The 24,139-nt window shown below is 40.0% G+C and overlaps 1 protein-coding gene across 1 annotated transcript in view; it reads right to left on the reverse strand.

Moving 5' to 3' along the window:
• Positions 1 to 24,139, reverse strand: part of LOC128657942 (sulfotransferase 6B1-like) — a 193,155-nt gene that overhangs the window by 97,860 nt on the left and 71,156 nt on the right. The window contains exon 5 of the mRNA XM_053712367.1: positions 12,908 to 13,002. Coding sequence (XP_053568342.1) covers positions 12,908 to 13,002 — 95 coding nt within the window. The remainder of the gene's footprint in view (positions 1 to 12,907; positions 13,003 to 24,139) is intronic.

Raw genomic sequence — 24,139 nt, forward strand, 5'->3', positions numbered from 1 at the left:
CGTAGCCTGTCACTCTGGGTGTCACAATGCCCTGTATGAGCCATTTCTTTAAATGCTGCGATCAGCCGTTGTTCCAATCTAAGGAAGTGTGCTTCTAAAAGTTCAATGATTGCCTTATCGCTCAAGGGTACCGCCATTTTTGTCCAGTGGGTAAAGAACTTTACTTTCAAAAGTTAAATGCAGTTGTATTTTATACAGTGGAGTTATACAACCGATGATGTTAGGTATCTCATTAAGGGTGTTCGTACTTCAGCACTAATGGCTGACTAAACTGATTAATCAGAATAATGGGGGGGGGGTAGAGAAAGGTATAGGCCGCTTCAAGACCTCTGCTGCGTACCTTCTCTAATCCGGTCTGCGTATGTCTATTATTGTGCAAAAGTCACATGAATCTGTTCTGTAGGTAATGCTTGTCACTGTTCTTCTGACAGGGATAAGATTCAGAAGGTGTAGGAGAAATAACCAGCAGAATATTAAGCTCCTATATTGAGACGTAGCTTAAACAGCAGCCATCTTGGTCGGTGGTCGGACACGCCCCCCGCGTATCCTATCTTTTTAATGGGATTTGCCTAATGCCGGTATTACGATCGCCTGAAAAAGTGAGTAGTAGACCCTCTCCTGGCAAGATTCCTACCGCATTTAAAAGTCAGTAGTTAAGAGTTTTATGGGCTAACGCCGTAACATAAAGCTCTTAACTAAAGTGCTACAAAGTACACTAACACCCATAAACTTCCTATTAACCCCTAAACCGAGCCCCCCCCCCACATCACAAACACTATAATAAAATTATTTAACCCCTAATCTACCGACCGGATATCGCCGCCACTTTAATATATTTATTAACCCCTAAACCGCTGCTCTCCCGCCTCGCAAACACTAGTTAAATTTTATTAACCCCTAATCTGCAGTCCCTAACATCGCTGACACCTACCTACATTTATTAACCCCTAATCTGCCGCCCATAACGTCACCGCTACTATATTAAATGTATTAACCCCTAAACCAATAGGATTTTTCCTACCTTAATTCCGATTGGCTGATAGGATTCTATCAGCCAATCAGAATTCAAGGGACGCCATCTTGGATGACGTCACTTAAAGGACCAGTCATTCAGTCATCCGCCATCGGATGAAGAGGATTCTCCGCGTCGGATGTCTTGAAGATGGACCCGCTCCACTCCAGAAGGATGAAGATAGAAGATGCCGCCTGGATGAAGACTTCTGCCGCTTGGAGGACCTCTTCTACCTGGATCGGATGAAGACTTCTGCCCCTCTGGAGGTCCACTTGTGCCCGGCTGGGTGAAGATGTCTCAAGGTAGGGTGATCTTCAAGGGGGTAGTGTTAGGTTTTTTTAAGAGGGGATTGGGTGGGTTTTAGAGTAGGGTTGGGTGTGTGGGTTTTAATGTTGGGGGGGTATTGTATTTTTTTTACAGGTGAAAGAGCTGATTACTTTGGGGCAATGCCCCGCAAAAGGCCCTTTTAAGGGCTATTTGTAATTTAGTATAGGGTAGGGAATTTTATTATTTTGGGGGCTTTTTTATTTTATTAGGTGGATTAGATTAGGTGTAATTAGTTTAAAATTCTTGTAATTCTTTTTTTATTTTCTGTAATTTAGTGGGGGTTTTCCCGTAATTTAGTTTATTTAATTTAATTGTAATTAATTGTAGGTAGTTTAGGTAACTAGTTAGCTAGGTAGTTATTAAATAGTTAATAACTATTTAATAACTATTGTACCTAGTTAAAATAAATACCAAGTTACTTGTAAAATAAATATAAACCCTAAAATAGCTACAATGTAATTATTAATTATATTGTAGCTATCTTAGGGTTTATTTTATAGGTAAGTATTTAGTTTTAAATAGTAATTATTTAGTTAATTGTAGTAAATTTATTTAGATGTATTTAAATTATATTTAAGTTAGGGGGTGTTAGGGTTAGGGTTAGACTTAGGTTTAGGGGTTAATAACTTTATTATAATGGCGGCGACGTTGGCAGTGGCAGATTAGGGGTTAATAAATTTAATATAATTGCGGCGACGTTGGGGGGGCAGATTAGGGGTTAATAAATATAATGTAGGGTTCGGCGATGTTGGGGGCATCAGATTAGGGGTTCATAAGTATAATGTAGGTGGCGGCGGTGTCCGGAGCGGCAGATTAGGGGTTAATAATATAATGTAGGTGGCGACGATGTCTGGGACGGCAGATTAGGGGTTAATAAGTGTAAGATTAGGGGTGTTTAGACTCGGGTTCATGTTAGGGTGTTAGGTGCATACATAAAATTCATTTCCCCATAGGAAACAATGTGGCTGCGTTAGGAGCTGAACTCTGCTTTTTTGCAGGTGTTAGGTTTTTTTTCAGCCAGCTCTGCCCCATTGTTTCCTATGGGGAAATCGTGCACAAGCACGTTTTGCCAGCTCATTGCTACCGTAAGCAGCGCTGGTATTGAGGTGAGATGTGGAGCTAAATTTTGCTCTACGCTCACCTTTTTGCGGCTAACATCAGGTTTAAAAAAACCTGTAATACCAGCGTTGTCTTAAGGTAGCATTAGAAAAAAAGGCTTGTTAGCAACGCACCCCTGTTACCGCAAAACTCGTAATCTAGCCGTTAGGGTTTATATTTATTTTACAGGCAACTTTGTATTTATTTTAACTTGATTGGAACAGCCAATAGAATGCGAGCTCAATCCTATTGGCTGATTGGATCAGCCAATAGGATTGAACTTCAATCCTATTGGCTGATTGCATCAGCCAATAGGATTTTCCTACCTTAATTCCGATTGGCTGATAGAATTCTATCAGCCAATCGGAATTCAAGGGACGCCATCTTGGATGATGTCATTTAAAGGAACATTCATTCAGCAAGAAGACATCGAAAGAAGAGGATGCTCCGCGTCGGATGTCTTGAAGATGGAGCCGCTCCATGCCGGATGGATGAAGATAGAAGATGCCGCCTGGATGAAGACTTCTGCCCGTCTGGAGGACCACTTCTGCCCGTCTGGAGGACCACTTCTGCTGGCTTCGTGGAGGACTTCGGCCCGGTTGGGTGAAGACTTCTCAAGGTAGGGTGATCTTCAAGGGGTTAGTGTTTTTTTAAGGTGGATTGGGTGGGTTTTAGAGTAGGGTTGGTTGTGTGGGTGGTGGGTTTTAATGTTGGGGGGTTGTAATTTTGTTTTTACATGTAAAAGAGCTGATTACTTTGGGGCAATGCCCTGCAAAAGGCCCTTTTAAGGGCTATTTGTAATTTAGTGTAGGATAGGGCTTTTTTATTTGGGGGGGGCTTTTTTTATTTTGTAAGGGGTATTAGAGTAGGTGTAATTAGTTTTAAAATCTTGTAATTATTCTATTATTTTCTGTAATTTAGTGGGGGGGTTTTGTACTTTAGATAATTTGTTTTAATTGTATTTAATTGTATTTAGTTTAGTTAATTTATTTAATTATAGTGTAGTGTAAGGTGTAATTGTAACTTAGGTTTTATTTTACAGGTATATTTGTATTTATTTTAACTAGGAAGTTATTAAATAGTTAATAACTATTTAATAACTATTGTACCTAGTTAAAATAAATACAAAGTTGCCTGTAAAATAAATATAAACCCTAAGATAGCTACAATGTAACTATTAGTTATATAGTAGCTATCTTAGGGTTTATTTTATAGGTAAGTATTTAGTTTTAAATAGGAATAATTTATTTAATGATAGGAATATTTATTTAGATTTATTTAAATTATATTTAAGTTAGGTGGTGTTAGGGTTAGGGTTAGACTTAGGTTTAGTGGTTAATAAATTTAATATAGTGTCGGCGACGTTGAGGGCGGCAGATTAGTGGTTAATAAATATAATGTAGGTGGCGGCGGTGTAGGGGGCAGAAGATTAGGGGTTAATAAGTATAATGTAGGTGGCGGTGGGCTCCGGGAGCGGCGGTTTAGGGGTTAATACGTTTATTTAGTTGAAGTGGGCTCCGGGAGCGGCGGGATATGGGTTAATACGTTTATTTAGTTGCGGTGGGCTCCAGGAGTGGCGGTTTTGGGGTTAATAAGTATAATGTAGGTGGCGGCGGTGGCGGGGCAGCAGATTAGGGGTTAATAAGTATAATGTAGGTGGCGGCAGTGTAGGGGGGCAGATTAGGGGTGTTTAGACTTTCACTGCTTTCCGACTCCCATTGATTCCTTTGGTATCCGCCGCCTCCAGGATTGAAAAACAGGTATGCTGGGCCGGAATAGTGCCGAGCGTACCTGATAGATTTTTGATAACTAGCAAAAGTAGTCAGATAGTGCCGAACTTGCTTTCGGAACATCTGTAGTGACGTAAGCATCGATCTGTGTCGGACTGAGTCCAGTGGATCGTATGTTACGTCACCAAATTCTACTTTTGCTGGTCTGTAGGGTTTGATAACTAAGGCGAATCAGGCTCGCTACAAATACGCTGCGGAATTCCAGCGTATTTGCGGTTGACGGCTTGATAAATAGATGCCATTGTGTGTTTCTGGTTGAGCACTTCTACTTGTTGTTAATATATAAAATATGACTCTTGGGGGTCTCCCTAAGTGTCATGGGGGAAACCGGACGTGGATTTCCTGCTTAATGTGCCTAGATGGATATTGCTGTACCTCCCTGATGAGGCCCAAAGAATTGTGAAACAATCGTTAAACTTCATAAAAATTCTCCTCTATAAAAGCACAAGTGGACATTGTGCTGCAGTGTGGAGATATATACAAAAGGGATCTGACGTGAGGTCGAGAATGCCGGTGAAATATTTAAAAGTGCCGGCATTACTGTTTAAAAACAGCATCGCTGAGAGGTGTTTTACTATACATCACAATGGATGGAGATGCTGGTGAAATATTCAAAACAACATTGGCACCGACATTGATGATGTGAAGTAAAAGATCCCTTTTAAATATATAGCACCAAACCTAATTAATATTTCTATGTATCCCTAAACCGACATAACCCATCACCACAAACTCTAGTGCTACATAGTTTAACTCTGAAACTGCCAATAGTCCACTGCAATAAACTTCCTAACCTATTAGCCCCTATACCACCAGTAGCCCACCACAATGAACTTCCTAACCTATTAACCCTTATACTGCCAATAGCCCACTGAAATAGACTTCTTAACCTATTAATCCCTATACAGCCAATAGCCCACCGTAATAAACATCCTAATCTATTACCCACTATACCAACAATAGCCCACCGCAATAAACTTCCTAACCTATTAACCCCTATACCGACAATAGCCCACTGCAATAAACTTCCTAACATATTAACCCCTAAACCACATTAAACCTCCCAATGCAAACTAGCGCTACACTACTTACCTACCTAACAGCTAACCCTCCAGACCTCTAAGTTAACACAAAGTAACTTAGACAAACTAAGTTACAAAAAAATAAACACTAAAATTACTGAAAAAAAACAACATAATAAAAAAACAACAACACTATAATAGTCCCTTAGAAAGGCTTTTTGTAGGGCATTGCCCTAAAGTGACTTAACTCTTTTTAAAAATAAATTAAAAAAGATATAATCATATTCTACAATTAAAGTACTCCCACAAAAAAAGCATATCTAAAAAAACTACTCTAAAAATTGCCCTGATAAGGGCATTTGGTAGGGCAATGTCCTAAAGTGATTCAGCCCTTTTGTCCAAGAAAAAACTAAAAAACCCTATTCTAAAAAAATCCAATGGACTGCGAAGCCAATAAGGCCAAAAATGCAGTTTCACGTCAGTCTGTCGATGATTTGAATATCCGGGCCTAAGTGTCATGGGGTAAACCAGATGTGGACTACCTATCCAATGTGCCTAGAAGGGATATGGCTGCACTTCACTGACAAGGCCCAAAGAAGGTCAAAACAATAGTCTGGGGTTGCCATGTTCCTCGCTTGTTCTTAGTAGGACTGCCTGGTATTTTAAGGGCTGTACTGACCTGTATAGGCGGAATCAGAGTGATATACTTCAGGAAAGTTCAATTTGGCAACAAGAAGCTGTTCCTGGGTGTCAATTTGCCAGAGAACAAGCTATTGTGCATTTCTGGTTGAGCGCTTCTACTTGTTGTTAATATGTAAAATATGACACTTGGGGGTCTCCCTAAGCGTCATAGGGGAATCTAGATGTGGACTACCTGCCCAATGTGCCTAAATGGATATGGCTTCACCTCAATGACAATGCTCAAAGAATTGCGAAACAATTGTCTGGGGTTTCCATGTTCTTGATTCAGAGGAGAAATGCCTGTTGTTTCAGGGATGGTTTGACCTATATAGGCAGGATCACTGATATACTTCCAGAAAGTTCTCCTCTGTGAAAGCACAACTGGGCGAAAAGAAGCTGTTTCTGAGTGGCTGCTAGTAGGGGGTGTCAATCAACCCAATTGTATTTGATCAGGTTGATTGCTGTCGAGGTTATGGAGCAGCAGTCTTTAGAAGGCTCGCCGGAAACACGGGGCATCAAGCTCCGTACGGAGCTTGATAAATATGCCCCTATGTTTTTTTTGCTGGGGGTTCAAGGAAGGCGCACCACTGATTCTCTGGCAACCACCCCAAGTGAACTTTGGGGAACGAGGTTTCCAAGGGGGGCTTCGCCCACCTTGAACCCCCCAGGCGGAGGCAAAAATAGATATGTGGGAATTACAGTGCATTGTATATATTTTCAGTTTTATAAATGTATTTGTTACTGAAATGTGCTAAAAAGCAGCAATGTTTTTTAAATCGAATATTTTTTTTTTTAAATCAAATATATAGAAGATGTGAATATGTTTGAGAGTAGATTTATGATGTTACTTTGGGCTTTACCCAGAGCTGCTTGGGTAATCCTAGGATTACCCAATTTCTGACTTTCCCCGCAACATATATATATATTCATATATATATATATATATATATATATATATATATATATATATATATATATATATATAAACAGTCCAAAATGAAAGGCACTCACCGGGTCTTTAGATGAAGAAAATTTCTTTAAAAAGGTACCTTATTAAACCATATATAAATCTATACTATAATCGCGTTTGTAACACGTCCATCGCTGTAGGCAGTTGCGAACACATCCTCAAAGGAATGTTGGCAGCACCAGGCACCACCACCCTGCCATTTTCTGAATCCACTGGGATGCAGCGAAGGCAACCGGAGCATTACAAAAAAAATAAAGACCGCACTCAGACAATTCATATTTCTCCTTCTCTTCTACCTTCCCCCCCTCTACAACACACACAAACTCTGATCCTATCTCACATCCCTCAGCCAGCCAAGCTTCACTGATCCTAAACTTAAACACTCACATATGACCCATTCTCATCTCCTTTTGCTCACCATCTTTCTTCTTCTTGCAGCTGGGGATGTCTCACCTAACCCAGATCCACCCTCTGCTTCCCTCAGCTCACTACCTCATATGACACCTCATACACCTTGCCCACATAACCCTCTAAACCTCATTAACTGCACTTCTGTTAGTGAACCCCAATTCTCTTGTGCCCTTTGGAATGCATGCTCTGTATGCAATAAGCTTACATCTATTCACAACCTATTTATTTCACGTTCACATAACCTGTTAGCCCTCACTGAAACTTGGCTTTCCTCCTCGAGCACAACTGCTGTAGCCTCTCTATCCTATGGCGACCTGCAATTCAGTCACACTCCCAGGCCAGGAGACAAGCAAGGAGGGGGAGTAGGAATTCTATCTCCACATAGTACCTTTCACTGCATTCCTTCACCCCCCTCTGTTTCCTTTTCATCTTTTTAAGTTCATGCTATCCACCTCTTCTCCCCTCTAGCTCTTCGTGTTGCAGTTATCTTTCGGCCCCCTGGCCCAGCATCACAATTTCTGGACCACTTTAAAGACTGGCTTCCACATTTTCTCTCTTGTAATGTCCCTTCTCTCATCTTAGGGGACTTCAACATACTCGTTAATAATCCTAACATGCCTGCTGCCTCTAAATTTCTATCCCTTACCACCTCTTTTGGCCAGTCCCAGTGGACAACATCTCCATCCCACTGTGAAGGCAACTCCATAGATCTGGTCTTCACTAATCTCTGTGCCATTTCCAACTTCCTTAACTTCCCCTTTCCTCTCTCTGACCACCATCTACTAACTTTCTCTCTTACCTGGATCTCACAGACTTTTCCACTCAACTGAATCCTCTTCTCTCTGACATTTCATCCCTCTCTTGCCCCAACCACGTTGCTTTACAGTATAATTCGGCACTAAAATCAACACTTGACAAAGCTGCACCCTCCACTGTTCCTCATACATCAATCAGTCGACTGCAACCGTGGTACACCAAACAGAGCAGATATCTTCAGAGATGTTCACAGGCTGCTGAACGGCAGTGGAGGAAATCATGCACCTGTGCTGATTTCCAGCATTATAAATTCATCCTTGAGTCTATTTTTCTTTCCTTGTGTCATTTCATGCATCCAACCCCAGAAAGCTGTTCTTAACCTTTAACTCCCTTCTACGTCTGCCTGCACCCCCGCCCACTACCAACCTCACTGCTCAGATTATTGCTGATTACTTCAAAAATAAAATTGATGCCATTAGAAAAGAGATCTGCACCTCACACCCCTCAAACCCAGCAATCCTACCCACCCCTTCTATTAACAAAAATATATGATACTTCCCTCCTGTAACAGAGGAAGAAGTATCTGTACTCCTATCCTTGGCTCATCTCACAACCTGCCCACTTGACCCTATTCCTTCACGACTTATTCCCTCTCTCTCTGCTTCACTAACCCCTACCCTATCTCACCTCTTTAACCAATCTCTCACCGCTGGCATATTTCCTGATACACTCAAGCATGCGTCAATCATACCAATCCTAAAAAAAAACTCGCTTGACCCCTCCACGCCTTCTAACTATCGCCCGGTATCCTTACTTCCCTTTGCTTCAAAATTATTGGAACAATTGGCCTATAATCGGCTAACTCAATTTCTCACAGTTAACTCCTTTCTTGATCCACTACAATCTGGATTCTGCCCTAAACACTCATCAGAAACTGCTCTTGCTAAAGTAACAAATTACTTGTTATCAGCTAAAGCAAAAGACCACTACTCCTTACTAATTTTTCTTGACCTGTCCGCTGCTTTTGACACAGTCGACCATCCTCTCCTCCTAAAAATACTACATTCATTTGGCATCCGAGACACAGCCCTCTCCTGGTTTGCCTCATATCTTTCAAACCACTTGTTTTCAGTTTCCTTTAACAACATATCTTGCAAACCTATGCCTCTCTCAGTTGGAGTACCGCAAAGCTCTGTCTTGGGCCCCTTGCTTTTCTCTCTCTATACATCCTCCCTTGGAAAACTTATAGCCTCCTTTGGATTCCAGTACCACTTATATGCTTATGATAGCCAAATCTATTATTCCTCTCCTGATATCTCTCCCTCTTTACTCAACCAGATTTCCAACGGCCTCTCTGAAATTTACTCTTTAATGTCTTCACACTACCTCCAACTCAATCTGTCCAAAACTGAGCTGCTTCTTATTCCCCCCCTCTTCGAGACATTTCTCTGATGTTTGGAGACTATATTCTCAACACCTCACCCCAGGTCCGCTGTCTTGGGGTCACACTAGACTCAGAGCTCACATTCAACCTACATATACAAGCACTTACCAAATCCTGCCATTCACACCTATGCAACATTTCCAGAATTCGTCCCTTCCTTACTCAAAAAACTACAAAAATACTTATTCATTCCCTCATTTTATCATGCATTGATTATTGCAATCTTCTCCTAAATGGCCTTCCAAAACACAGCCTCTCCTCCCTCCAATCTATTATGAATACTTCTGCTAGACTCATCCACCTAAGTTGCCGATATACATCAGCTGTTCTGCTTTGCCATTCTCTACACTGGCTCCCCAGAATACAATTTAAAGTATTAATCCTAACTTACAAAGCACTAAACAGTTTCACTCCAAACTATATTTCCTCTCTCATCGTGAAATATTCCCCATCCCATCCTCTTTGATCAACCTCTGACCTACGTCTCTCCACACCTGTTATCTCTACGTCCCACTCCCGCCTCCAAGACTCCGAACGTGCTGCTCCTGCCCTCTGGAACTCTCTACCCCGCTCCATAAGACTGTCTCCAACCTTGTGTAGCTTCAGACGCTCCTTGAAAACCCACCTATTTAGAGAGGCTTACCATCTCTCCTCCATCCCTCATCCGAACCAAACTAATACATGAACTGCCTGACTCACTGCTGCAACTACAAACGATGTAACAAGTGACCCTAACCTTATGTCTCTGCACCCTAAACATGTAGACTGTGCTCTCCGGAGAAGGGCCCTCTTTCTCCTGTAATAGATTTGTTTAGTTTTATTATGTTTTGTATTTTATCACAAACCTTTGTCATTGTATACCCCTATCATTGTACCCAGTGCTACGGAATTTGGAGACGCTATACAAATAAATGATAATAATAATTAGGTTTTTTTTTTATTTTTATAGGGATATTAGTTTAGGTTTAATTTTATTATTTTGGATAGCTTTGTTTATTTTTTTCTGTATTTTTACTTTTTTATTTTTTGTAGCTTTGGGGGTTGCATTTTTAACAAATAGACTGCCCTCTGGGCAGGCTTATCAACTAGTGTATAGATAAGTGCATCCCTTTGCAATTAAGTAGATAAAAACATGATAAAACATATTTATGCAATATTCACATTTAATAAAGGTTTTAACTATGTATATACTGTAAAAATTTCACATTTGTTAATGTGCAAATGCAAAGTGGTATGCGCGATGGGTGTTTGTTTTTCAACACTTTTTTTCTCTCCTTTGACTTCTATGGGGAATGCAAAAATGCGATGGAGTTTTTGCGCTCTCGTGTGTTTTTTCTCCACTTTTTTTCTCTATCTTTATGGGGGAATACTTGGACGCAAAAACGCAAGTAAGTTTATGCACGATATTCGGGTTAACACGCTCAAAATAAATTATTTTTCAACTTGTAATACCTGCGCATCCAAAAATGTGCAAAAACCTTAACGCGCGCAGTGTTTTAGTGAAAAACTGATTTACCAAGCGACTTGTAATCTTGACCTATGTGTCACGGGCCCCGGGCTGCAAGGGTTAAATCCCTACCCCCCTACTACCTCACCCCTGTTGTTTCTCAGCAGTTTTGGGCTCCTCAGAGCAACAGTGAATCCTAGGAGCTTCTGTCAACTCCCTGTGTGTTCTAAACTCTGCTTCAAAGAGCTGGACATTGAACTGCCTACTGTCTCTGTGGTCGTCCGGCCCCCTGGAACTACCGGCCGGCCGCACAGACCCACATTTCCACCCCCTGGAACTACCGCCTCGGAAGTCCCTTACCCTAGAGCTGCGCTCATTTGGTGGTTGTCACTCCTGGGCGAGGGCACGATGTGGGCTAATTTCCGGAGGTGTGCTCCACAAGGAACCGGGGATGTCTGGAGCCTTCTCCGTGGACTGTCCTTCGGCTGACCAGGCTATGGAACTTCTGGTCAGCTGCCTCAGCTCCAATCCCCGGCACCTTTAAACCATGGTCACCAGCGGCTATTGGTCCTAGAGCTCTGCTCTTTTGGGGTGGCTAGCCCATGGGTTGGGCCAGAGATGGGGTGATTGCCTGAGGGGAGTCCTGGACCCCAATTGTATGCTCACTCATGGTGTATGTTTGGTCGGACGTAGCTGCGGCACCCAGCCATGGATTATGTTGCTTTTTGAACTGTAGAAGCTGGGGGCCGAGAGCCTTCCAACGACACCTTGGGTGTGCTGCCGCTCCCCTGGAATCACCCCAGAATCCCCATCCTGGGGCCGCTAGGACACAATGAAACATGTTGGACTATGGAGGCACAAGCCTGTCTGAAGGAGCGGGAATGGCAGGGAAAATTGTGGGATTGTCCAGTATCTTATCAAGATGAGTTTCTGTATAAAAGTTGTGTGTTTGTTCCAATAAAATGTTCTTGTTTCACCTGAATGCTAGTATGTCTGGTTATTTGGGTGGGAATCGCTACTATCACTTCTTCTCTGGTACATAGCGGGGGGTTCCAGATTTTGGGGGATTGGTCGGTGGAGCTACCCAGTCGGGGTAGCTGGTAATCCGTCACACTATGGTTAGTATTAACCCCTTAAAAGTAAACAAATAAATGCTGACAACATTTTTTTGTTTTCTTTCAATTTTGCTGGTGCATTCATTGCAATATTAGTTTTCGTTTACGAGAACAAATATCCATTTTTTGTTACGAATGTGCATTCATAATGAAACAAATGCACATCGCTAATATATACTGTATATATATATGTATATATATATATATATATAATGAATTTGGTTAGTTTTAGCAGTGCCATTATTTTGTGTTTTGAACATGAATGTTATTAAAAATATTTTAGTTATATTATTATAAATTCAAAGAAATTAGTACATGTATAGAGGAAAAATATGTATTTTCACAAAAGATTTGTCAGTAAAATGTTCAGAAATCTGGTAGCTTCAAAATTCTACACCTCTATTTTTTTGAGGTGTAGTTATATATTTAAATATGTCATGTGATGTTACCAGTAATTTCAGATACCAGGTGATATCAGATTATGTTAGCATTTCCTATTTTTTAAATAATTTAGAGGAACTTATATTGATATATCTGATTAATACAAATGTAACTATGGCTTTACATTCAGATTCCATATGTTTTAAGCAATATACATTCAGTAGATGTATTATCATTCTTTTAGCAATGGATGGAACAATTCTTTGGAGTATCAGAACAAAGTGGTCTTTCAGTTGTGTAGATTTATATTTAAATATATTTAAAAGCTAAATAATCAAGTAACCATTTAAACATTACATTTAAAGCATGATTAAGAGTATATGATGAGATATATATATATAAATAAAATGTATCACTACCATTAGCATCAAACTACCTAATTTCTAAACACACCTGCTTCATCTCCTCAAATGTGACTATAAGAATTCCTTCATCATCAATGTGTTTGTTCCATTCAATTGCATGATCAAAATAGGATCCCCACACAACTGAAATGCACAAAATGAAAAGATTAGTTTAAATCAAATAGTTTTTATTGTCATTCACCTAGATTACGAGTTTTGCATTCCGGTTTTAAGGCTGAAAAAATGTCAATTTCAGCGTAAAAACCGGAACACAGCCATTATGAGTCTTATGGGTATAGCTGTATCGCAAGCATTTTAGCCTGTAACGCAACGTCAGTCCCGCACTCAAAATAATGACGTTTTTGCTTGTGATTTCCATAACGCTGCCATTACAAGTTGTGCAGTGAGACTAGAAAGCTTGCGTTCCAGCCTATACCGACACAATCCATTCCACAATCTGAGAGCAGTAGTTATGAGTTTTGCGCAACAAAACTGTTACACAAAACTCACAACTAAAGTGTTAGAAAGTACACTAACACCCATAAACTACCTATTAACCCCTATTCCGCCACCCTCCCGCATCGCAAACACTAAATTAAACTTACTAACCCCTAATCTGCTGCTCCCGACATCGCCACCGCTAATAAAATTTATTAACCCCTATTCCGCCACTCCCCATTGCACCACTATAATAAAGTTATTAACCCCTATTCCCCCGCACCCCAACATCACCCACACTATAATAAAGATATTAACCCCTATTCCGCCACTCCCCTACATCGCCACCACTAAATAAAGTTATTAACCCCTAAACCTCTGGCCTCCCTCATCACTGCCACTAAATAAACCTATTAACCGCTAAACGGCCAGTCCCTCACATCACAAAAAACTAAATTAAACTTTTAACCCATAAACCTTACAACACCCTAACTTTATATTCAAATAACAATATCCCTATCTTAAAATAAATTAAAACTTATCTGTGAAATAAAAAAAAATATGTTTAAACACTGGCCTCTAGTTATCAAGCCGTCAACCTCAAATACGCTGGAATTCCGCAGCGTATTTGTGGCGAGGCTGATTCGCCTTAGTTATCAAGCCCTATACACCGGCAAAAGTAGAATTTAGTAACGTAAGCTTCGATCCGCCGGACTCAGTCCGACACAGATCGATTCTTACGTCACTCCAGATGTTCCGCACACAAGTTCGGCACAATCTGACTACTTTTGCTAGTTATCAAAAAACTAGCAGGTACGCTCGGCACTTTTCCGGCCCAGCGTACCTGGTTTTCAAACCGCCGCCCTGGAGGTGGCGGATCCCATAGGAATCAATGGGAGTCTGACCATAGCGAAAGTTCATGTTCACTGCTGCCCGACATCCCATTGATTCCTATGGGAGCTGTCTACACCTAACACCCTAACATGTACCCCGAGTCTAAACACCCCTAATCTGCCCCCCTACACCGCCGCAACTAAATAAATGTATTACCCCCTAAACCACCGCTACCGGAGCCCACCGCCACTCTAATAAACTGATTAACCCCTAAACCGCCACTCCCGGAACCCACCGCCACTCTAATAAATATGTTAACCGGTAAACCGCCACTCCCGGACCCCGTCGCCACCTACATAATACCTATTAACCCCTATCCTGCCCCCCCTACACCGCCGCCACCTATAATACATTTATTAACCCCTATCCTACCCCCCCTACACCGCCGCCACTCTAATAAACTGATTAACCCCTAAACCTATGTCTAACCCTAACCCTAACACCCCCCTAACTTAAATATTAATTAAATACATGTAAATATTATAACTCTTATTAACTAAATTAATCCTATTAAAAACTAAATACTTACCTTTAAAATAAACCCTAATATAGCTACAATATAAATAATAATTATATTGTAGCTATTTTAGGATTTATTTTTATTTTACAGGCAACTTTCAATTTATTTTAACTAGGTACAATAACTATTAAATAGTTATTAACTATTTAATAGCTACCTAGTTAAAATAAAGACAAATTTACCTGTAAAATAAAAACTAACCTAAGTTACAATTACACCTATCACTACACTATACTTAAATAAATTATTCCTATTTAAAACTAAATACTTACCTGTAAAATAAACCCTAAGATAGCTACAATGTAATTAATAATGACATTGTAGCTATTTTAGGATTTATATTTATTTTACAGGTAACTTTGTATTTATTTTAGCTAGTTAGAATAGTTATTAAATACTTATTAATTATTTAATAACTACCTAGCTAAAAGAAATACAAAATTACCTGTAAAATAGTCCTAACCTAAGTTACAATTAAACCTAACACTACACTATCATTAAATTAATTAAATAAATTACCTACAAATAACTACTATTAAATACAATTAAATAAACTAACTAAAGTACTATAATAAAAAAAAACTAAGTTACAAAAAATAAAAAAAACTAAGTTACAAACATTTAAAAAATATTACAACAATTTTAAGCTACTTACACCTAATCTAAGCCCCCTAATAAAATAACAAAGCCCCCCAAAATAAAAAAATGCCCTACCCTATTCTACATTAAAAAGTTACCAGCTCTATTACCTTACCAGCCCTTAAAAGGGCCTTTTGCGGGGCATGCCCCAAAGAAAACAGCTCTTTTGCCTGTAAAATAAAAATACAACCCCCCCAACATTAAAACCCACCACCCACACACCCCTACTCGAAACCCAAACCCCCCTTAAATAAACCTAACACTACCCCCCTGAAGATCATCCTACCTTTAGCCGTCTTCAGCCAGCCGACCACCGATGGAACAGAAGAGGACATTCGCAGAGGCCGAACTCTTCATCCAAGGGGCGCTGAAGAAGTCTTCCATCTGATTGAAGTCATCATCCAAGGGGCGCTGAAGAAGTCTTCCATCCGATTGAAGTCATCATCCAGGCGGCGTCTTCAATCTTCATCCATCCGGAGCGGAGACATCTTCAGACGATCCGACACGGAGCCATCCTCTTCTACCGATGGACTAACGACGAATGATGGTTCTTTTAAGTGACGTCATCCAAGATGGCGTCCCTCGAATTCCGATTGGTTGATAGGATTCTATCAGCCAATCGGAATTAAGGTAGGAAAAATCTGATTGGCTGATTTAATCAGCCAATCAGATTGAAGTTCAATCCGATTGGCTGATCCAATCAGCCAATCAGATTGAGCTCGCATTCTATTGGCTGATCAGAACAGCCAATAGAATGCAAGCTCAATCTGATTGGCTGATTAAATCAGCCAATCAGATTTTTCCTACCTTAATTCCGATTGGCTGATAGAATGCTATCAGCCAATCGGAATTCGAGGGACACCATCTTGGATGACGTCACTTAAAGGAACCGTCATTCATCGTTAGTCCGTCTGTAGAAGAGGATGGCTCCGCGTCGGCTCATCTGAAGATGGCTCTGCTCCGCTCCGGATGGATGAAGATTGAAGACGCCGCCTGGATGATGACTTCAATCGGATGGAAGACTTCTTCAGCGCCCCTTGGATGATGACTTCGGCCACTGCGGATGTCCTCTTCTGTTCCATCGGTGGTCGGCTGGCTGAAGAAGGTTAAAGGTAGGATGATCTTCAGGGGGTAGTGTTAGGTTTATTTAAGGAGGGTTTGGGTTAGAGTAGGGGTATGTGGGTGGTGGGTTTTAATGTTGGGGGGGTTGTATTTTTATTTTACAGGCAAAAGAGCTGTTTTCTTTGGGGCATGCCCAGCAAAAGGCCCTTTTAAGGGCTGGTAAGGTAATAGAGCTGGTAACTTTTTAACGTAGAATAGGGTAGGGCATTTTTTTTATTTTGGGGGGCTTTGTTATTTTATTAGGGGGCTTTATGTAAGTAGCTTAGAATTGTTGTAATATTTTTTAAATGTTTGTAACTTATTTTTTTTATTTTTTGTAACTTATTTTTTTTTTTTTTGTACTTTAGTTAGTTTATTTAATTGTATTTAATTGTAGTTATTTGTAGGTAATTTATTTAATTAATTTAATGATAGTGTAGTGTTAGGTTTAATTGTAACTTAGGTTAGGATTTATTTTACAGGTAATTTTGTATTTCTTCCAGCTAGGTAGTTATTAAATAGTTAATAACTATTTAATAACTATTCTAACTAGCTAAAATAAATACAAAGTTACCTGTAAAATAAATATAAATCCTAAAATAGCTACAATGTAATTATTAATTACATTGTAGCTATCTTAGGGTTTATTTTACAGGTAAGTATTTAGTTTTAAATAGGAATAATTTATTTAAGTATAGTGTAGTGTTAGGTGTAATTGTAACTTAGGTTAGTTTTTATTTTACAGGTAAATATGACTTTATTTTAACTAGGTAGCTAATAAATAGTTAATAACTATTTAATAGCTATTGTACCTAGTTAAAATAAATTGAAAGTTGCCTGTAAAATAAAAATAAATCCTAAAATAGCTACAATATAATTATTATTTATATTGTAGCTATATTAGGGTTTATTTTAAAGGTAAGTATTTAGTTTTTAATAGGATTAATTTAGTTAATAAGAGTTATAATATTTAGATGTATTTAATTAATATTTAAGTTAGGGGGGTGTTAGGGTTAGGGTTAGACTTAGGTTTAGGGGTTAATAATTTTATTATAGTCGCGGCAGTGTAGGGGGGGCAGATTAGGGGTTAATAAGTTTAATATAGGTGGCGACGGTGTCCGGGAGCGGCGGTGTAGGGGTTAAACAATTTATTTAGTTGTGGCAGGGTCCGGGATCGGCAGGATAGGGGTTAATAAATTTATTATAGGTGGCGGCGGTATAGGGGGGGCAGGATAGGGGTTAATAGGTATAATGTAGGTGGCGGCGGGGTCTGGGAGCGACGGTTTAGGGGTTAATACATTTATTATAGTTGCGGCGGTGTCCGGGAGCGGAAGTTTAGGGGTTAATAACTTTATTTAGTTGCGGGGGGCTCTGGGGGCGCTGGTATAGGGGGTAGAACAGTGTAGTTTAGTGTGGGTGCTTAGTGACAGCTTGTCAATAAAGCTGTCAAAAAGCCGAAGAGCAGTGAGATCGGATGAGTGATAACTATCACAGTCCGCTGCTCGTCGCCCCGTACTTGGTGCGCAGCTTTTTGACAGCTTTATTGATAACTTTGGCGAGATTATTCAGGTCCGCGGCGGCGATGGTAGGCGATCTTAGGCGGGCGTATTGGGGCCGGCGATGGCAGGTAAGTAGACACGTTGATAACTAGAGGCCACTATATTAAACTAACATTACTATTATACTAAAATTAAATAACTACAAATTAAATAAAACTAAATTACACATTAAAAACACCTAACACTACTAAAAAAAATAATCTAAAATTACAAAAAATAAAAAATACTAAATTACAAAAAATAACACTAAATTACGAAAAATAACAAACTAAATTATCCAAAATAAAAACAATTACACCTAATCTAATAGCCCTATCAAAATAAAAAAGCCCCCCCAAAATAAAAAAAAAACCTAGCCTACAATAAACTATCAATAGCCCTTAAAAGGGCCTTTTGTAGGGCATTGCCCTAAAGAAATCAGCTCTTTTCCCTGAAAAAAAGACCCCCCCAACAGTAAAACCCACCACCCAACCAACGCCCCAAAATAAAAGACCTAACTTTAACAAAAACCTAAGCTACCCATTGCCCTGAAAAGGGCATTGTCCTTAAAAGGGCATTCAGCTCTTTTTTCATTGCCCTGAAAAGGGCATTTAGCTCTTTTAAGAATGCCCAAATCCTAATCTAACCCCCCCAAAGAAGTTAAAATAAACCTAACACTAACCCCCGATGATCCACTTACAGTTTCTGAAGTCCGGACATCCAGATGGCGAAGTCTTCATCCAGGCAGTAAGGTCTTCATCTTTCCAGACGGCGTCTTCTATCTTCATCCAGGCGGTGTGGAGCAGGTCCATCCTTCAAGACATCCGGTGCGGGGCATCCTCTTCATACAGTCGCTGTCGTACACTGAAACTTCAATGCAAGGGAGCCTTTTCAAAATGGCATCCCTTGCATACCTATTGGCTGATTTGATTTTTTAAATTCAAATCAGCCAATAGGATGAGAGCTACTGATATTCTATTGGCTTTTCAAATCAGCCACCGTATGAAGAGGATACTCCACGCCGGATGTCTTGAAGGATGGACCCGCACTGCGCCGCTGGGATGAAGATAGAAGATGCCGTCTGGATGAAGATAGAAGATGCGGACTGGATGGAGACTTTGCCGCCTGGATATCCGGACTTGAGAAACTGTAAGTGGATCGTCGGGGGGTTAATGTTAGGTTGTTTTTTTTAGTTTTTTTGGGTGTTTTTTTTTTTAGATTAGGGTTTCGGCATTCTTAAAAGAGCTAAATGCCCTTTTCAGGGCAATAAAAAGAGCTGAATGCCCTTTTAAGGGAAATGCCCATTCAAATGCCCTTTTCAGGGCAATGGCTAGCGTAGGTTTTTGTTAGAGTTAGGTTTTTTATTTTGCGGGGTTGGTTGGGTGGTGGGTTTTACTGTTGGGGGGTCTTTGTATTTTTTTTTCAGGGAAAAGAGCTGATTTCTTTAGGGCAATGTCCTACAACAGGCCCTTTTAAGGGCTATTGGTAGTTTATTGTAGGCTAGGTTTTTTTTTATTTTGGGGGGGCTTTATTATTTTTATAGGGCTATTAGGTTAGGTGTAATTGTTTTTATTTTGGATAATCATCGGCTAGATTACGAGTTGTGTGTTACGAGTAAAAAAGCATCGCTATGGCTCATAACAATGCTTTTTTACGCCCGCTGGTATTACAGGTTCTGTAGCTACACCTGTACCGCACACCTTTCTGGCCGTAACACAACGTAACTGCCGCTGCTTTTAAAAAGTCCTTTTCCTATGGGACTTCCACAGCGCTGGTATTACCGGCCAAAAAGTGAGCGTTACAGCTCATAACTACAAAATCTGTACCGCTAAAAAAAATCAGTAGTTATGAGTGTAACGTTACAGCGCTTTAACATAAAACTCATAACTAAAGTCTTGCAAAGTACTTTTAGTAGTGTGTGTTAAGTCTAGCTACAGCCACTTTATCAGAGCGGTCTCTCCAGAGTGGATTGACTAACTAGATATCCATTATGCGATCGCTGCAGAGAGCTGAATATCAATATCGAGATCTATTGTTTTTATTTCATCCCACTGTTTTTATTCACTATAACCAGATAACAGCACTGGAATTTTATAATTTTATGATTATATGTTTAGTATTTGTATTGTATCAGGTAGGGCAATTGCCCAAGAATTTGCCAGTCTACACGCAAATTTACTATTCTTTGTATTCTAATTGCTATTTGTTTTTAATACCTCACATGGATCCATGTTTGTTAGATGTGTAATAATAAAAGCCGTATTGTTTTTATAACTCTGTACAAGGTTATAAATTTAAATTTATTTTTATATTTGTAATTAGACTTGTGCAGCTTCGAAAAATTTGTTTCGGTTCGGATCGATTCGGATCGATTTGAATTTCGGTTCGGATCTATTTGAATTCGGAAAAATTCAAATGAATTTGTTTCGGATTCATTCGGATTCTTTCGGAATTCGGAAAAAAATCGGTTCGATTCGGTTCGGTTCGATTCGATTTGATTCGGTTCGAATCGATTCGATTTGATTCGGTTCGAATCGATTCGGAAATTCGGAATTTCGATAAGTGTTAGGTGGGATGTGCTGTGTATTACACTAGTATTATGTACTGTATATTAGGTTTAACCCATAGCAGAGTGATAAAACCTAATATACTGTACAATACTAGTGTAATACACGGCCATCCGAATCCACCGAATACATCCGAATCGATTCGGATGTATTCGAATCGATTCGGATGTATTCGATTCAATTCGGATTTATTCAGTAGATTCAGCAGTATTTTAATTCGGAAATTCGAATCGATCCGAATCTCCGAATTTTCCGAATTTCCGAATCGATCCGAAACGAATCGCACATGTCTATTTGTAATAAGGTTATTACATTTGCCAATCATTCAGACCTGGCCTCTATTGGTGGCGCTTTGGTTTACACACTATTTACAAAGGTATATTATCACATATATATAAAACAATAATGACATCCACAACTTTAGAGTTACCATCTTATACTAAGGCATGGTCGCGAGAACTTATAATACCCCCCACAAGGAAAGAATGGAATATAATTTTTCAACATCATATTAAAGCCTCAATATCATCTAGTATACAAGAAACAAATTACAAATTTTTGATGAGATGGTATCTAACTCCTAATAGGATTAAAGCAATATTCCCTAACTCCTCAGGCCAATGCTGGAGAGAATGTGGAGAGATAGGTACATTGTTACATATATGGTGGCTATGCCCAACAAGCACGTATTCTCAGCCCTTGGATTTTGTGCGGTATGGAGCTCATCGCAACCACATTGCACGCACAAGGCAGCTTTTTAAAAACTTGCAATGGCAGCGCTATGGAGAGTGAAATAATGCAACTTTTGTTGCGTTCATTTTGCACCCTCTATAACACAAAACTTGTAATCTAGGTTTATATTATTAGAATATTGAGCAATCTCTGTCAGCTAAATTGTTTCTTATAATATGATTTTCTAGAATTATTGTAAAATACTGAATAACTGAACAACAAACAAATTATTTCTAGCAGCATTCTTTTCTAGAAATATAGAATTTGACAGTAGATAAGAATCAAAAGACTCATCGGCCTCTAGTTATCAAGCTGTCTACTTACCTGCATTCGTCGGCCCAATATGCTGGCCTAAGCTTGCCTAACATCGCCGCCGCGGACCTGAATACATTCACCAAAGTTATCAAGAAAGCTGTCAAAAAACCGCGCACCAAGTACGGTGCGATGAGCAGCGGACTGTTGTTAACTAACAGTCATCGATCTCGCTGCTCATCGGCTTATTCGCAGCTTTCTTGCTAGCCTGTCACTAAGCACCCACACTATACTATACTGTTTTACCCCCTAAACCGCCGCTCCCAGAGCCCCCCATGCCTAAATAAACTTATTAACCCCTAAACCGCCACTCACGGACCCCGCCGCAGCTATAATAAATGTATTAACCCCTAAACCACCGCTCCCGGACCCCGCCGCCACTATAATAAATATATGAACCCCTAAACCGCCGCTCCCGGACCCCACCGCCACCTACATTATACCTATTAACCCCTAATCTGCCGCCGCCCGCCCCCTATACCACCGCCACCTACATAAAGTTATTAACCCCTATCCTGCCGATCCCGGACCCCGCTGCAAATAAATTAATTGTTTAACACCTAAACCGCCGCACCCGGAGCCCTCCGCCACCTACATTACATTTATTAACCACTATCCTGCCCCCCCTACACCGCTGCCACCTACAGTACATTGATTAACCCCTAATCTACCCCCCCTACACCACCGCCACTATATTAAATGAATTAACTCCTAAACCTAAGTATAACCCTAACCCTAACACCCCCCCTAACTTAAATATTATTTAAATTAATCTAAATAAATATTCCTATAATTAAATAAATTAATCCTATTTAAAACTAAATACTTACCTGTAAAATAAACCCTAAGATAGCTACAATATAACTATTAGTTACATTGTAGCTATTTTAGGGTTTATTTTTATTTTACAGGAAACTTTGTATTTTATTTTAACTAGGTACAATAGCTATTAAATAGTTATTAACTATTTAATAACTACCTAGCTACAATAAATACAAATTTACCTGTAAAATAAATCCTAGTTACAATAACACCTAACACTACACTATCATTAAATAAATTAAATTAATTCACTACAATTACCTAACATTAAATAAAATTAACTAAAAATAACTAAAGTACAAAAAACCAAAACTCTAAATTACAGAAAATTAAAAAAAATTACAAGAAGTTTAAACTAATTACACCTAATCTAAGCCCCCTAATAAAATAAAAAAGCCCCCCAAAATAATAAAATTCCCTACCCTATACTAAATAACAAATAGCCCTTAAAAGCGCTTTTTTTGCGGGGCATTGCCCCAAAGTAATCAGCTCTTTTACCATCCCTTAAAAGGGCTTTTTGCGGGGGATTGCCCCAAAGTAATCAGCTCTTTTACCTGAAAAAAAAATACAATACCCCCCCAACATTAAAACCCACCACCCACACACCCAACCCTACTCTAAAACCCACCCAAACCCCCCTTAAAAAAAACTAACACTAAACCCTTGAAGATCACCCTACCTTGAGCCGTCTTCACCCTGCCAGGCACAAGTGGTCCTCCATACGGCAGAAGTCTTCATCAGATCGGGGCAGAAGAGGTTCTCCAGATGGTAGAAATCTTCATCCATGCGGCATCTTCTATCTTCATCCTTCCGGAGCGGAGCCATCTTCTATCCAGCCGACGCGGAGCCATCCTCTTCAATCGAAGTCCTAACACTGAATGACGGCTCCTTTAAATGACGTCATCCAAGATGGCGTCCCTCGAATTCAGATTGGCTGATAGGATTCTATCAGCCAATCGGAATTAAGGTAGGAAAAATCTGATTGGCTGATGTAATCAGCCAATCGGATTGAAGTTCAATCCGATTGGCTGATTACAAAAGCCAATAGAATGCGAGGTCAATCGCATTCTATTGGCTGATTGGATCGACGAATGAAGGTTCCTTTAAGTGACGTCATCCAAGATGGCGTCCCTTGAATTCCGATTGGCTGATAGGATTCTATCAGCCAATCGGAATTAAGGTAGGAAAAATCTGATTGAGCTTGCATTCTATTGGCTGTTCCGATCAGCCAATAGAATGCGAGCTCAATCTGATTGGCTGATTGGATCAGCCAATCGGATTGAACTTGAATCTGATTGGCTGATTCAATCAGCCAATCAGATTTTTCCTACCTTAATTCCGATTGGCTGATAGAATCCTATCAGCCAATCGGAATTCGAGGGACGCCATCTTGGATGACATCACTTAAAGGAACCTTCATTCGTCGGGTAGTCGTCGGGGAAGGAGGATGTTCCGTGCCGGAGGTCTTGAAGATGGAGCCGCTCCTCGTCGGATGGATGAAGATAGAAGATGCCGCTTGGATGAAGATGTCTGCCGGTCTGGATGTCCTCTTCTGCCCAGATAGGATGAAGACTTCTGCCGGTCTGGATGTCCTCTTCTGCCCCATCGAAAGAAGACTTCGGCCCGGTTGGGTGAAGATGACTCAAGCTAGGGAGATCTTCATTGGGGTAGTGTTAGGTTTATTTAAGGGGGGTTTAGGTCAGAGTAGGGGTATGTGG

The sequence above is a fragment of the Bombina bombina genome, chromosome 4 (genome assembly GCF_027579735.1).
Source record: "Bombina bombina isolate aBomBom1 chromosome 4, aBomBom1.pri, whole genome shotgun sequence".
NCBI classification, from domain to species: Eukaryota; Metazoa; Chordata; class Amphibia; order Anura; family Bombinatoridae; genus Bombina; species Bombina bombina.